At 41.8% G+C, this 16,118-nt stretch overlaps 1 protein-coding gene across 7 annotated transcripts in view; it reads right to left on the reverse strand.

Annotated features, from left to right (window-relative positions):
- The window catches only part of RB1 (RB transcriptional corepressor 1), a 126,653-nt gene that overhangs the window by 28,297 nt on the left and 82,238 nt on the right, over nucleotides 1-16,118 (reverse strand). For all 7 annotated transcript variants that reach the window (XM_083472947.1, XM_083472948.1, XM_083472949.1 and 4 more), the window contains 13 exons: nucleotides 16,066-16,104; nucleotides 15,515-15,582; nucleotides 13,293-13,403; nucleotides 10,790-10,932; nucleotides 10,018-10,095; nucleotides 8,847-8,956; nucleotides 7,351-7,428; nucleotides 5,388-5,475; nucleotides 4,225-4,341; nucleotides 3,043-3,099; nucleotides 2,925-2,956; nucleotides 2,749-2,825; nucleotides 849-1,057 (listed from right to left, as the gene is read on the reverse strand). In XM_083472947.1, coding sequence (XP_083329073.1) covers nucleotides 849-1,057; nucleotides 2,749-2,825; nucleotides 2,925-2,956; nucleotides 3,043-3,099; nucleotides 4,225-4,341; nucleotides 5,388-5,475; nucleotides 7,351-7,428; nucleotides 8,847-8,956; nucleotides 10,018-10,095; nucleotides 10,790-10,932; nucleotides 13,293-13,403; nucleotides 15,515-15,582; nucleotides 16,066-16,104 — 1,207 coding nt within the window. The remainder of the gene's footprint in view (nucleotides 1-848; nucleotides 1,058-2,748; nucleotides 2,826-2,924; nucleotides 2,957-3,042; nucleotides 3,100-4,224; nucleotides 4,342-5,387; nucleotides 5,476-7,350; nucleotides 7,429-8,846; nucleotides 8,957-10,017; nucleotides 10,096-10,789; nucleotides 10,933-13,292; nucleotides 13,404-15,514; nucleotides 15,583-16,065; nucleotides 16,105-16,118) is intronic.

Below are 16,118 nucleotides of genomic sequence, written 5' to 3' on the forward strand. Positions count from 1 at the left end.
CGATTCCCAGCTGAGCCGCGCAAACAAGCTGCAATTTTCTAGCCTGTGAGCGCCAGTTCCTAAGGTGAGAGCTCAGGGAGAGCCTAAGGGAAGAGGCCAATGCAGCTTGTTTTTTCAACATTGTGGAATATCGCCAAACTGCAATGTTTGGCTGGCGATATACCGCCATGTTGAAAAGCTGGTATCGCCCAGCCCAAGTGATGGCCAGGAGCAGTCTCCTCTTCCCGCTCACCCCGCCCCCCAGAGAAGAGGTCACTTAGCAGAAGCATCCAGGAGGTTGGTGAAGATGGGGATGCTGAGCACCAAGAGGGAGTGGGCAAGGCACAGGGAGATCCACGTGGTGTGGGGGCGGCAGCAGGACGACCAGATTGGTTCTGCTGCCGTGCCTGCATGAAACTGAGATCCCTGTACCTCCCCGCTACCCATCTGGCAAGAATTAGCACTTGGTGTCAGAAGCCAGGTACACAATGTCCCCACCCCACCCTTTGGAGTTCTAACCACCACTACTGCCAGCGGCTGCTCCCTTCACCCAATTGTAAGCCAACGAGCCTTGAGCACCAGGATGGCCAAGGGGTTCTTGGGCTTTAACTTGAGAGGGCCTGCACAGTACATTGCCAGTGAGATGACAGATAAGTGCAAATATATGACAGAGAGATAAAATGGTGGTATTTCTTAAATAACATGTATTTTATGTATCTATATTCCTGTCGTACACTACATTTTTATGTTTAGAAAGCAACTTACTAGTGCCTAAGGCCATAGACCCCTGAACACACCTGATGTTGCCTCAAGTCACAAGCTAAGCAGGTTTAGACCTTGCTAGTATTTGAATGGAGACGACAACTTACTGACTGCCATGCCAGGGATTCCATTATACGGTGTTCACAGCATTCCAGGTGTTTTATCATCTCTCTTGTCAAGTTTGGTTCTGCCTTAATGAAGCTTTCAATAACCTTGTATAAGTCAAAGGCCTTTAAGTCAAATATGTTGATAATCCATGGGAAAGATAAATCTGTTTCCATATTCATACTTTCACTTTGTGAAGCATTCCTTGAGGCTAAAGAGAACACAACTGATTATTCTTTTGTTGAATAACACAAGTCCTCAATAAATTGTTCCTACACACTGAGATGTGCTCTTTATCATGTCCCTATTCTCAAAGTTCCAGATCCAAGGAAGTCCTGCTGAAAACAAGTTTTGCTCCAGCATTTAAGATCTGAGATCAGACAACAAATTCCCAAAGAAACTATGGTTCTAGAGCATGTCATTTTAGGAGGAAATTCAGTAAGTGGTCTGGTCTTAAAAATAATTTTGGAGTGTGAGGAATTCAAATCTGCTATTTTTTGGTAACTGGACCACATTTAGCTTTATAAGTCTACATTTACTGTTTTCAGAAAATTCAGAAAGAATTTTAATTTTACCTTCTGAAAATATAGCACAATGCCAAATGATATTAAATATTATTATTAATTAAAAATATAGATTATTGCAAGTACTTGGCAATCATTTTTTATGTAAAAGGTAAAGGGACCCCTGAAAGTTAAGTCCAGTCGTGACCGACTCTGGGGTTGCAGTGCTCATCTCGCTTTATTGGCCAAGGGAGCCGGCGTATAGCTTCCGGGTCATGTGGCCAGCAGGACTAAGCTGCTTCTGGTGAACCAGAGCAGTGTACAGAAACGCCGTTTACCTTCCCGCCAGAGCGGTACCTATTTATCTACTTGCACTTTGACGTGCTTTCGAACTGCTAGGTTGGCAGGAGCTGGGACCGAGCAACGGGAGCTCACCCCATCGCAGGGATTCAAACTGCCGACCTTCTGATCGGCAAGTCCTAGGCTCTGTGGTTTAACCCACAGCACCACCCGCAATTTTGCACACATTTTACTTACCAAGCAAAACTAAATTATATTAATTTAACTGAAATATCTTTGGAATTCCCAAGCCGTGTTTCAGCACCTCTCATTCTAAGGAATCTGAAAAATTCAACACACCCTAATGGTTCAGGGTTTCTGAAGGAAACTGGAAGTCTGTTAACTTGAGACTGGGGAAGGAATGCTATACAAAAGGTGGCAAATTTATACAGTGGTGCCCCACAAGACGAATGCCTCGCAAGACGGAAAACCTGCTAGACAAAAGGGTTTTCCGTTTTTGAGCTGCTTCGCAAGACAAATTTCCCTATGGGCTTGCTTCGCAAGACGAAAACGTCTTGCGAGTGTTCCGATTTTTTTCGCTTCCCCCCCTTTTTCTAAGCTGCTAAGCCGCTAATAGCCTTTTAGCCGCTAAGCCTTTAATAGCCGCTAATCCACTAAACCGCTAATAGCGCTAATCCGCTAATAGGGTTGCTTCGCAAGACAAAAAAACCGCTAGACGAAGAGACTCGCGGAACGAATTATTTTCGTCTTGCGAGGCACCACTGTAACAGTTTCGGCAATTGGGTACATTAACACCCCCCAAGCCTTCTGGCATTAATCTGTCTGGTGTTCTTTTGCAGATAATGTAGTAATCAGTATTTCAAATGTAAATAACTCAGTTTTAATAATTAGATATTAAAAGCATTGTCACAAGGATAAAACTCACACACAAAACACCACAACGGACTCTTACCAGCATTAGGTGGAACAAAGTAAATACTAGGCAAGTCTAGGGAAGTCATGGCTGTGTGGGAAAAGGCAAGGGAGGGGGGAAGGATCATGACTGATCACTAGGGATGAAACAGCCCCTTCCGTAATATGGCATATATATACAACTTACTGCCATAAGTAGCTATAACAACTTCAAGAGCACAGGCCAACAGAGATGTATGAAAGATGTTGTTATTCAAAAGTTTGCTATAAAAAAGAGAAAAAAGACAGTCTTTCAGCATTTCAACATTAACGTTTTTTAGATGTATTTAAAATATAACTTTGAAGTAGGTTTGCCAAACATACCTAAAATTATGAATTGATAGGCGTTTTTCTTCCTAAGATAAATGAATAAATGAAGATATACTTTAGCCCATTAAAAAGGGAATATAAATATTAAAAATTCTGTATGTTGAACACCTACCGACTTTAAGATGGCTTCCATCACCCTGTAGTATAACCGTACACCAAGTCTATACCTCTAGGGGAAAAACAATTTAAAAGCTGATGTAATAAGTTGTAACAATACTTTGCTTTAAGAGAATGACCTTCGGTAATACACTTTAGTTTATTTGTGATTAATGGGTTTGATGTGGCCATTTAGAGAGAACTGCTCTACTACATCAGACACATGCACACCCCAGAAAAGAAGAAAAGGGCATATCCAAGGCTAGGACATTTGTAGAAATCCATCCCCAACAAATGTTTTTGTTGCATGGTTTTTTTGGAACACACTATTTGGAAATCAAAGCAAACTCTCTGGAGAAAGGGTGCTAGGTGCCTCCTGGCAAGACATTATGGCCCTGCAACTCAACCCAACCTTGTGGCTCCAGGCCTGTAGGGGGGGGGGGAACCAGGTACACCACGTGCCCCAGACCTTCCTTGCAGAGGTAAGCGGGGGCCCTCCAGGGAACAGCTGCTTTTTTGTCTGAGTTCATAACTTTATTGTAACAAGACCCAAGCAAGCTCTGTATGGGCTTGTATGGCTCACTAAGTCTGATGTAATATTTTTGCATAATATCCATTCCTAGTCACAGAATTAGAAGCAAATGATACATCAAGAAAGAATCTGAAATGAAAAGTCATGAGTTTGCCTCTGGAAAACAACTCTAGCTTCATCATTGCAGTAAACTGTACTGTCCAGACTAGAGTGTACACTCCGCACCACCCCAGCCCTGGCATATTCAGGTAGCAGCTTCCCGCTGGATACCAAATATACAGTCCAGAGAGTGGGACGGGTCCTGGAGAAATTAAATCAGCACAGCCTGCATAGGCCAGGCACTGGTCTATCTCAGCTGTGTGTAAAGAGCAAAAGCAAAAGCACTTCTACATTTGGACTGTGAGGACCAGCAGCAGTGGCAGAGCCTCCTTGAGTCCTGCAAGAAGGGCAGTTTGAATGTGCATCAGTGGCGTAGCGTGGGTTGTCAGCACCCGGGGCAAGGCAAGTAATTTGCGCCCCCTAACCTGTGGATTTGCGCCCCCTAACCATAACCCCCAGGTGTTGCGCCCGGTGCAGCCGGCCCCCCCTGCACCCCCCACGCTACGCCACTGATGTGCATTCAAATGCAGCCTGGGATGATGCCTGCACAGCCACGGAGAACCCCACCTGTGATCCAATTTCAGCACATCCTTGCCCAACTGCTTCAGCAAATTTCTCTCTGAAGACACGGCTCAGGTTTTCTGTTCTTTCCAATATGCTTTGCATAGGATTTGCAGTGCAGTTCTGTAATGAGACGGGGGAAGCTTCCCCTTAGATGAACAGATATAATATATTGGATAAACAAGAACTATCCTCTGCTAGTGCTCATGCTTTATGGAATTACTATGTCATGAAGAACTGATTTTCAGTGAGAATACTGGGAGGTCAGGGAGAGAGGGAGAGGGAGAAAGAGAGGGGGAGAGAAAGAGAGAGAGAGAGAGAGAGAGAGAGAGAGAGAGAGAGAGAGAGAGAGAAAGAAAGAAAGAAAGAAAGAAAGAAAGAAAGAAAGAAAGCCAACTATCAAAGAAGTTTGAGAGCGGAAAATGGGCTAATATCCTGGCAGCAAAAAAGGCTTCTATGAAATCCTCAAAAGTCTAAATACGTACATCCAATTACTTTACCACAATTCAGGAGACTACCACCTAACAAGGAGGTTCTAAATAAAACACTGCAAAAAAGGGTTTTCTCACTACAATATCTAGATTCACAAATGCCTCTCCATTATTCAAAAGACATTAAAGTCTACTTAGTAAGCGTGCTTGTGATGGGATCATTCTATCATCTCTGGGAACAACCACTACCCCTGCCCCATTCCTCTCTTACCCAAATCTGTATGTCCTGCCAAGGAATTTAAGTTACATTGCTGGCAAAACAAACGTACTAGGATACTTAGTAGAGCTTTAATATGATGCTTAAAAGTTATCATCTATTCCTTCTACTACTTTAGAATATTCTGAGTTAGAAAAAGGTATAGAGACTGGCACTAGCGGAGGAAGGGGGGTGCGGTGAGTGCGGCCTGCCCTGGGTGTCATCCCTGGGGGGGGGGGACATCACTGCGCCACGCGCCCCCGCAGGCAGTTCGCCCTGCCCCTGGGGGCACAGCTAGCTCCGCCTCTGGAGACCTGGAGATAAATAGGGCTATACTATCTGAAGCCGGGGTGGGGTGGGGAAGTGGCATGAAAAGGGCATGTTAGAACATGAAACATTTGTGAAGCATAAAATAACATTAAATTCTGATTTTTTTATACTGCATTCAAACCAGTCCCTTTGGTTAAAATGATGTTACTTACGTTAAAATATGAGATAAGGTTATCTGATGGTTTATCACTTGCAGAGGTTAAAATCATCATTAACTGTTGGATAGTATTCATCGCAGCACTACAGAGGGGGAAAGTATTTTTATTACTATTTTCTGAAATGAAGAAACTGCCTTCGAACAGAAAAAAATCACCACATAAAATGATACATCGGCCACATTTGGGCATCAAATATCTACATAACGAACAGCCATATGAACAGGCTTCCTACACCTGCTTGCTGAGTTCCTTCCTTCCTTCTTTCCAACAGCAGGGAAGGGACCTGGAAAGCAGGAGAAATTGCAGTTGTTGGGACTGGCTGGATGCTGAAGAGTGGGCCCTGGGAGGAGGGGGGTTGGGACTGGCTTGGAAGAAGGGATCAGTGGTCTGAGGGAGCCTGTAGGGAGAGAAGGAAGAGGCTGGTGGAGAGCCCAGGGCTTCCACACTTCTTCCTCCTGCCCCCAGCTCCCCTGCTCCCCAGGTCCAGAAGAGGAGTGCAGAGGGAGGAGCAGAAGCAGGTTCACACAGGCAGAGTCTGCACCTGCTTGCACACAGCTCAGATCAGGGAGATACATAAGCTGAGGTCGGGGGCCAGGACTCTCTGTTGCGGCAACTGCCTCATCGGGTGCACACCTTGCAGCAGCTGAGACGTGGACTGATAGACCTGCCTTCCCCTAACTTGCAAGTGTACTTTTGACAATAAAGAGTTAATTCCTCACTCTGGACATCCTTATCTGACAGCGCTGTGACAGTAGTTTCCTGTTACATCAACACTGGAAACTATGGTTAATGGCTTCTAAACAAACCAAGATATGCACCCAGTGTCAAACTATCCTGTTATATTCAGGCTTGTTTGGAAGTCATTAACCATAGCTTCCTAGCTTGGGTGCAAGAGCATTATTTATTTATTAAATTAGTTACAGTATATAATGCCTATTATGACCAGGGGATTAAAGTGATAAATAAAGCAATATAACAATAAAATCACAATAATATAAATAAAACGAAAAGGGCAGCATTAAGTAATGCGTTCTGCTTTGTCCACACCAAAATCCATCCTAGGGATCATACTAGAAAAGGGATCTAAAATAGATCTGCTAATATGAAAATGCCTCAGCTCAATGTGGATACTGTAGATCTGGGCAAGTTTCAGAGTAGAGCCACCCAAATGACCAGAGGGCCTGGAGCAACTCCTGCATGAGGAAAGATTAAAAGAGGGCTTCTCAAAAATTCTACCTCCAGGACACACTAGAGACAGCTTAACTCACTGAAACTCATCAATCACAAAATGGTGCTGCAGAGGCAGAAGTCACCAAATGGCAGCAGATGGAGGCAGTTTGGTATTTTCCTGGTAGCAAGGTGTTCCACAGCTCAGTTTCCCTCAACATAAGTACAGACATTTGCTCTAGAAGTATTGTGACTTCCCAATTTAATCAGAATTTACTGACCCAGAGGTTAGTAAGCCAAGATTTGATCAGCTGAACACAACTACCAAAAATAACCTTCTTTGGAACATTATTAAAAAAAGGGCTGGTACTTCCTTGCATTCATATCACTAGTATCCTCAGCAACATTTCATACGATCTATGAACTTAATTTTGCAGCAGCTATGGAAGTTCTGATTAAGCTTCTGGGGAGCAGTGGCTGAACTGATTAAAACCATGCAGTGTTGACACGCATTCTAACTGTGGAGAGAAGTTGTCAGCCAGAAGACATTGACTACGGTCTACTTTTGTGAGCTGAACTTGAAGGCTGGTTTTGATGGAAAGACCATTGATACCATTCAGCCTGTCTGTAGGGACTCTGCAAATGCTTTTTTATGCAGAAGCATTAAATCAGAATTGAAGCACTTGCAGGACAAACAGAATTTCAGATAAACTCACTGTATTTCCTATACCTGTAGAAATAATTTTCAAACCTTTTCAACTAAATTCAAAATTAGGACAATTATTCTTACCGAACTGGGGTCTGCGGAAGTACAACAGGAGGATCATAACCTGGGTTATTCTTGGTTGGTGTTCTCTCCAACTGTAAACTTAACATGAGAAAAAGATTAACTTGTCTGCATAAAAGCCTGATGTATTCCAGCCAAGATGCCTGCATTTGGACAACAAACTCTTGGCTTGGTAGGTAGGTATGAATGAGCACTTTGATCTTGCACAAAACCAGGAAATATCCAGGAAATATCCAAACCAGGATATATCCAAACAATCCAGGATATGAAGCCATGGTTTCATTGAATCATACAAGAGCTTGTGGTTTGCTCACTTCTGCTCCAGTGTTTGTGGAAGGCTCTCCCCAGGGAGTTTTGTGTGACACCTTCATTAGACACCTTTAGGTGCCAGGCAAAAATGTTCCTCTTCTCCCAGGCCTTCATCTAATTTATCTAATCTATGCTTTTAAACTGTGAGTGTGTGTGGGGGGGGGGGTTATTGTCTGTTATTACGGTGTGTATTTTTGTCTTTTTATATTGTAAACTGCCCTGGATAAAGGGATGGATGGATGGATGGACAGGTTGCACTCCCCAAGAGACGGGAGAGGCAGTTTCCATGCCAAAACAAGGCCTAAACTGACATGGATCTAGAAAATCAGTCTCTTCCAAGAGAGCCTGGAGCTGGTTAGCAACTGCCTGCTCAAAAACCTTGCCTAGGAAGGGGGCATTTGCAACTTGGTGATAGTTATTTAAGTCTTCGGGACCCAGGGAAGATGTCTTAAAAAGTGGCCTTTCCACTTGTAGCAGAGCTACAAACTGTGTGTCGTGACACGTTAGTGTGTTGGCTGTGTAGGCATGTCACGCAAACGCTCCCACTTTCCTCCTGGGGCTGGAAATGGCTTAGTTTAACCTCCAGTTTCCTAGTAAAACTCCATTACTGTGTTGCAAAATGATGCATATCTAAAAAGTGTGTCAACGACATGAAATCTTTTGAAAGCCTGAAAGTCCGTCCGCAGGGGAAGGGAAGGCTTTCCCCTGCTGGCCAGTGCTGGGAAAAGGCCCGTTTCCTTGGGCACACGGGGATGGAGTGCTCACTTGCTGCCATGACAGACTCCAGCTGCAACTCCAAGAAAGAAACATCAGGCCTCCAGCTGAGGTCCATGATGACAGCCCAGTGAAGAGAAGCTCATTTTCAATATTTGAGAATCTCAGCTCTAAACGTATTAATTAAAGCAAGTGGGAAAATGACAGGACATTTTGGGAGGAGGAGGATGATTAGAAAGAACTCATACAGATATTATTATTCAGAGAAGCCATATTCTAAAGCAGCGGTTTTAAAGCCTTATTACTTATTCTCACATAGCACTTCTCATAGAATTTTACAGCTCTTAACTCATTTATCATTGGGAAAATCCCGCAAGATAAGATTAGTTAAGAAACACTCCCCCCAGGTTTCCATTTTGCTTCAAGAATTAGTGGAATTTACTAAAATGCAAAAAAAAGCAATTAAAAAAAATTACCATTCAGTGCGTTCATATTGCAAAGTTTCATCTTTCTCTAAAAATAATCTGGCATCAATATCCTTGTTTTTCAGATACATTTCTTCATATTTGCTCGACATATTCTCAACCTTGGGTTTCAACAAAAAGGGGACAAAAGAAAAAAACTAAGACTGAGACCTAGGCTCACAATTGTCTAACTATTCATATGAAAGCTATTTATTTGCAATTCAATTCATTCCTGAAAGTAATTAGAGGACTGTGCAGTTGGAAGAGACTTTCAAAATAATCTACTCCACCAACCCACTACTGATTAACAAAATCTACTGTTACAGCATCCAAGAGCCTATACAGTGCTACTTTGGTTCTCAAACTGAATTCGTTCCGAAAGTCCATTCCAAAACCAAGGCACACTTTGCCATAGAAAGTAATGCAAAATGGATTAATCCGTTCCAGACTTTTAAAAACAACCACTAAAACAGCAATTTAAGATGAATTTTACTATCTAACTATACCACTGATCCATAAAAAGAAAGCAATAAACAATGTACTGCAGTCACACAACCAATTAATCAGTAGCTGAACTGTGTTCTACACTCACAAAAACAAAACAAAAAGAGCTACCAAAAAACACAAAATAAATAGCAAAAACAGACAGACCTCAGTGTAACACTCAAAACGGAAGCGTAACGCTCAAAATGGGGCACATTTGGCTTCCGAAAAAGGTTCGCAAACTGGAACACTTACTTCTGGGTTTGCAGTGTTTGGGTTCCAAGTTGTTTGAGTACCAAGGCGTTTGAGAACCAAAGTGCCACTGTACTTCAAAACTTTCAACAGTCTAGCTCTTTGCAAGGTATTCTGCTGGTGTATACAATTGGGAGGTTCTTCCTGATGTTTAGTCTAAGTCCTTTTTCCTGTAACTGAACTCACTGGTTTGAGCCCTACCCTCTGGCACAACAGGAAATAAATTTGCTCCATCATCTATATCACAACCCTTTGATTGTCAGTTTAAAGTTCTTCTTAATCTCTTTAATCTGACAGTTCCAAGGACCTATCATATCAAAAAGATGTGAAGTAGCTACTCCTATATAAACTATTTATAAGAATTAGACAGAATAAAACTAACAAAAACATAACTAGGATTCACTGTGACAACCCTTAATTAAAGATTTTAAAATTACACTAATGTTACCTCTGGAAGTCCACTGGAAGGTGTAATACCCAAAGAGTTCAGGAATGGAATAAAACTAGTAAAGTAAACATTTTTCACCTTGAAAAGGTAAAAAAAAAAAGTGTCACTATTAGGTGGTCTCTTAGTTTCATGCATAATATAGCAAAACAAGCTTATTGAAAAACTTATTTCCAGGTCTGAGCAGTTGCCCACACGCAGACATTAGATTTTTAAATTACTTTATTAAGTATCTTCAATTGCTTTAACTTTTGAGAGCTAAATTCAGGACATTGTTCAAAGGCACTCTTCCTGACCCCACTACACTGAAAACAAGGCAAAGGTTTCAATCTCCAAAGAGGAAAGAAAGGGAATCCTTCAGTGCCGAAGGCTATTATGTCATTAATGTTAGGAGTAGATACATCAGATGAAACTGTAATAGATAAATAACAGATCGTTGCTCTTGGACTTCAACCCATTCTTATACACTGACTGGGGGGCTATGAGGTTATGGAACATTCACATATATTTAACTGCTGAGGTCAAGATGTGAGGGAGAAGAGAAGTCCATCTAAGCGGTGGGAGAAATTAGTTTTACCAGGACAAACATAAAAGGGCTCAGGAGGCATTAGATCACAGGGAGAGGGACACAAACCATAAGAGGCTGAGAAACTAGGAGGAGAAGTGGGGGATTGTAGGCAATTGAGGAAGGGAGTGGGTCACCTGGGGGGGGCAGGGGAGGACATTGCAGAAAACTGGTTTTTTTATAACAACAACAACACTAATCTGGTTTTACCTCATCCAAATTACAATCATGTTCTTTACAAAGCTCTTCGATAACCTTTATTTCTGTGTCTGTTTTTGAAGTACGTATACTCCTGTTTTGAGTTCGCCTGTAAGTTCGAGCTGAGCTATTAACAGACATTGCACTCAGGGATTCTATGGGAAGAAGGCAAGTATTTGTTCATCATACACCATTAAGTCAAAGCAAAATGCAAAAAAGCAATATTTTAAGCATATGAAAATAAGTTTTTAAAAGCTTTATCTGTATATCTGAAAAGGAAATGAGAACACCTATTAAACAAGAAGTAACTCTTACTATGCATAACCCTCCGAAGACTCCTACTTTCTTTAAATATCCTTGAAACTTTGGCACAAGCCCTTAATCCTCAACACTCAACTGCATTCACATCCATCCCTCGGCTTTTCTCACTTCTCTCTCTCTCTCTATGAATCACATAGAAAGAAACACAATGATCAGTTCGAGATCTATCTAAAATGCAACACAGATATTTCTAATACTGGTTTTATGTTTTAATATTTCTTGCAAAACCCCTAAAAGGGACAAAAATGTGTGTGTGTGTGTGTGTGTGTGTGTGTGTGTACACACACCTTTTTACAGTGCAATCAGAAAATGGTGTCCCTAATTTTAAAGATCTGGATATCTATATTTTTTTGTACCTTTTAGTGGTTTTGCAATAAATATTAAAACATAAAAACAGTATTAGAAATATCTGTGTTGCATTTTAGATAGTTCTAGAACTCATCATTGTGTTTCTTTCTATGTCATTCTACAAACAGGAACACTATTTTAGTCTCATACTTAGGAATTAATAGAATTTAGTATTTCTGAATCAAATGTGTCTGGTTTTTCAGCCACCAACCAAAACAATTTTGCCTCATCTTGAAATCTAAAATGATTCTGCAACTGGCACTATTTCAGGATTTTCTTTCAACAGTAATGAAGAACAGCATGAAGCAATAGCCTTATACAGTATACTGGGGCCTTTTGCCTAGTGTGAGGATCACCAGTTTGGTGCCCTTGGGTTCCACGACTCTCACAAAGGCCTTCCCTGGCATCCCCAGGCACCTGTGTCCAGGTAACCCACAAAAAATTAAATAACAGGAAATGGCAGAAGTGTGGAGTGGCTGCTAGAACTGGAAGCCCCCCCCCCCCAACTGCATTCTGGCTGGTTTGGAAAGATTTGGGGTGGGGGGAGAAGAGGCAGAGGAGAGAGAGGGGAGAGATATGTGTGCAGTGTGAGTTGGGGGGGCACATGACTGTGTGGTCAAAGAGAGAGAAAGAGAGACAGAGGAGATGCATTTGGCCAGAGAGAGAGGAAGGGTGGCACATGTGGCTGCGTACCTGAAGGGGGTGTGAACGCAAGAGAGAGAGAGGCCTGTGTGTCAGTGGTCTGCATATGTGGCATGAGTGCGAGGGAGAGACGTAATTGTGGCTACTGTGTACATTTTTCCTGGTACTGGGGAAGGCTTTCTGTTGTAATTGGGCAGCAATTACTTTGGCTGACTTTCTGAAGTGAGCTGCAATGTTATGCCACTCCCCCATGGTAGCCATTTTGTTACTGCAAAACAGCACTCTTTTAAAACCTGCAATGTGCCCACTGGTCCAAAAAGCTTGGCTTCCCCTGGCCTACGGAGTCTGACTCGGATCAGTACAAAATTCAGAGCACACATTCACGTGACATGTACATTCATAGTATATGTATCACCATATATTTTTGATGCCAGAATATCAGTTTGTGCAGAGCTCTAGGACAAATTCACAAAACAATTTTATTTAAAAAAAAACCTTTTTAAACATGACATAGCTCTCTGAAAGATTTCAGGGATGCTTTAAACCAAAATCTAACATATATTCAAGCATCCACCAGGCCAGTTAGTAAAGTACAAATAAAACTTTCATAGGTAAATATTTATTATTTCCCTTAAAAAAGGATTTGTAAACAATATTTTAATATTTTTAAGCAGCATGCAAAAATACAAGAACAAAACTCAGATTAAAACAGATGTTTCCATTTTCTTTGTGTCATTTTCATTAAAAACCCTCTTTGGGTTTGGAATGTACTATTGGAATGTACTTTATGCATTTCTTTTTGAAAGTCCTGTTGGTGACCATGACAAGTCTTTCAGATATGTAGAGAATATGGGGAAATGATTCTAAAGGGCATTGCAGCAATACAAAGGTTATGCAAGTACTGTATTATAAAATGCAAATATTGCAGTTATTGTTTTCAATACTCAAGCATGATTCCCAAATATTATTAAGTGTAAGTTTTTACATTTTTGCTGCTCCTTTGTAGCAACATGTATCTGCCGGGCTGAACAGTCGCTCTGGTACAGAATGCACTAAGGGGCACAAATATAAGCAACACAGCAAATGAAAGTGGGGTCAATTTAAACAACTTATAAAATTATCTTTTCAGAACAGATCACACAATCTCTTATGTGGACTACAAACATCATTACTGTTGTGTGCAATGAAAAGCTTAAATCCTTACTGTATGGTTCGTTGAGTACTGCTGGAGGCACCAGTTTGATAAAATAATCAAGGACACAAAGCAGCAACTGGAAGGAAATAACCAAATCTTCTTCCATCTGTAGTATTTTTCCTGAAAACATTAGAAAAATGAGAGAACATTTTCAATCAACACCTCTTTAAACCATAAGTGAAAAATGTATCATGTTTCACATTTGGGAAAACTACAGTGGTGCCCCGCAAGACGAATGCCTCGCAAGATGGAAAACTCGCTAGACGAAAGAGTTTTCCGTTTTGGAGGTGCTTCGCAAAACGAATTCCCTTTGGGCTTGCTTCGCAAGACGACAATGTCTTGCGAGTTCCTGCTGTCCCCCCCCCCTTTTTCTAAGCCGCTAAGCTGCTTATCAGCTGATCCGATCAGCAGATAAGCCACTAAAAGCCGCTAATAGCGCTAATCCGCTAATCCGTCAATGGGCTTGCTTCGCAAGACGAAAAAACCGCTAGACGAAGAGAATCACAGAACGGATTCTTTTCGTCTTGCGAGGCACCACTGTAGGCTGGAACTAGACAGTGTGGAATTCAAGACAGGGCTAAGGAGAGTGTTCTGTCAGCGAAAGCATTTCTGCCTGCTCAGCATAAGGATCTCCCCTTTCCTGCTCTTCTGGAGGGTTCTCCCAATCTGGCCATGAGGCAAAACCCCACTGGGTTAGCAGGAGCCCTTGGGTTGGCTTCTGCTAATGGATCTAGGTGTGGATTTAGAGCTCATGGGACACTCCTGCTGGATGAAGGGAGGGTGGCCACTGTTGCACAATCCCCATTCCCTTGCAGCCCCTTTTGCTTCCTGAAAAGCTACAAGGGAGAGTTTGGGGACATTCCAGAAGAGGGGGAAGGTGGGTGGGTGACTGGGGGAATCAGCAGACATTGGCTCCCCACCCTCCAGCAGAGGCCTCTGTTGGAGCTCAGCTCCTTCTGTGAATGAAAGGAGCTCTTCCTTTTGCAGAAGAGACAATCTGGATGCAACACTATGTATCTTATGGCTCTTCAGCAAATTATCTAGGTTGCCAAACACTTTATAATCATGAACAATTTTCAAGGCCTAGTATTCAAGACCTCGCTCAAATAAAGTTTTAAGACAGGAACTGAGCACCTATTTCAGCCTGAGGGCCAGATCAGAGCTTGTCCAACATTCTGAGGGGCACGTTGCCATGGTCGGCAGGGCAAAACTTGGCAAGGCAAAGGCAAGGAGGCAAAAACAAGAAAAATGTATGTGCCTTTTCCCTCTTCCATTGTCCCAAATATGCGCACTAAGCACACATTTCTTTCCCTCTCCCTCTCTCACACACCAGACCTGCAAGCAGCCAGACAGGCGCGCGCGCGCACACACACACACACACACGTTTAGCATTTCCAGCCCATTCCCCTTAAGATTCCTCTGCTTGCTTTTTCCAGAGGACTGAGCACCACAGGAATAAGAACGACAGCAAAAAGCAGCATTTCCACAAACCTCTCCCTTCAGCTGACAGCTTCTCTCTGATCTGACCACCGTGGTGCTTAGAAGAGATAAGAGGTCTCATTGCTACCTTTTCCTCATTGAAGGCTTCCTCCAACCTTAGTGCTATGGTGCTTATGTAGATTTGAAATAAGAGATTCCCTTAACTCTCTTGCGCCTGATATCAGGTCAACATGGTTTATCCAAAATGGCCCCTGCTGCTTTAGGATATGCCCACGCTAAACAACAGTAGCACACACTATACATGATCAGGTGGTTTATTTCAGCACAAATGCAGCACTGAATTCAGCTTGGTAATATGACTGCTTAGCTTGGCAACTATATGGTAAAAATGACAGGAAGATTCTCTAATTAAGTCAAACATGCCTAGAAAAAAATTTCAGCTGGTAGTTGATAAGTATCTTCCTCTGCTATTTTTCTTTCAATTGTATTCTTGAGAGAAGCTTTGTCATCACTTTACCAGCTGAATATCGCCCAATTCTCTCTCTCACACACACTCACACACACACACACACACAGTAGGAACCAGCCCTATGCTTGCTTTTCTCAGATTTCAAATTATTTTACTGATTGACTGATCAATGACTGATCAGCATATATATATATATATGGTCCCAATAACAGCATTCTCCAGGTGACTTATAATATTAATGCAAAGCTTAAGAGTCAAAATAGTCAAACCAATTTTGGGGTTGTTTTTTTCCTTTTAAACACTGAAGGATACTACTACTTACCTTTTGCCAAAAGAAACATGATCCAGCATAGTTTTAGAACTAGTGAAGAACTTAGTTCAGCACAAACTCTACAAATAGAAGAGAAAAACATTACAGTGACGATTCTACATTTCCTGCTTTCAAACACTTTTTAAAAGGTATGCAGCTAAGTGATTTAAACCAAAGGTTTAATGCTTTGTGTGGCTGTGAGTTTTTAAGCCAAAAAATACAGTTACTGTATACTTGGGGCTGCTTGAACTGCTTGCTCTGGGACATGGAGTTTTCTCTAAAACTGTAATAAATAATAATAATAATAATAATAATAATAATAATTCTATACCACCCTTCATCCGAGGATGACAGGGCAGTTTGTAATATAAAAATACCTAACATAGTAACAAACAAAAACAGCACCCCCACACCCCCAACAGTTTATTAAAACAATATACCTTCACATTATAACGGTGAAACATACTCCTACCCTTTGCCAACTGCTATCTTGTGAACCTATGCACTAGCTAGCAGCTCACACATCAACATTTCTTTGATTTTATGAAAACAGACAAACTTACTGATCATCAGGATGCTCAACATAGATAAGTCCACAAGTTCTTTTAAAAAGAAA

The sequence above is a fragment of the Podarcis liolepis genome (genome assembly GCF_965112155.1).
Source record: "Podarcis liolepis genome assembly, chromosome: 1".
In the NCBI taxonomy this organism is placed as follows: Eukaryota; Metazoa; Chordata; class Lepidosauria; order Squamata; family Lacertidae; genus Podarcis; species Podarcis liolepis.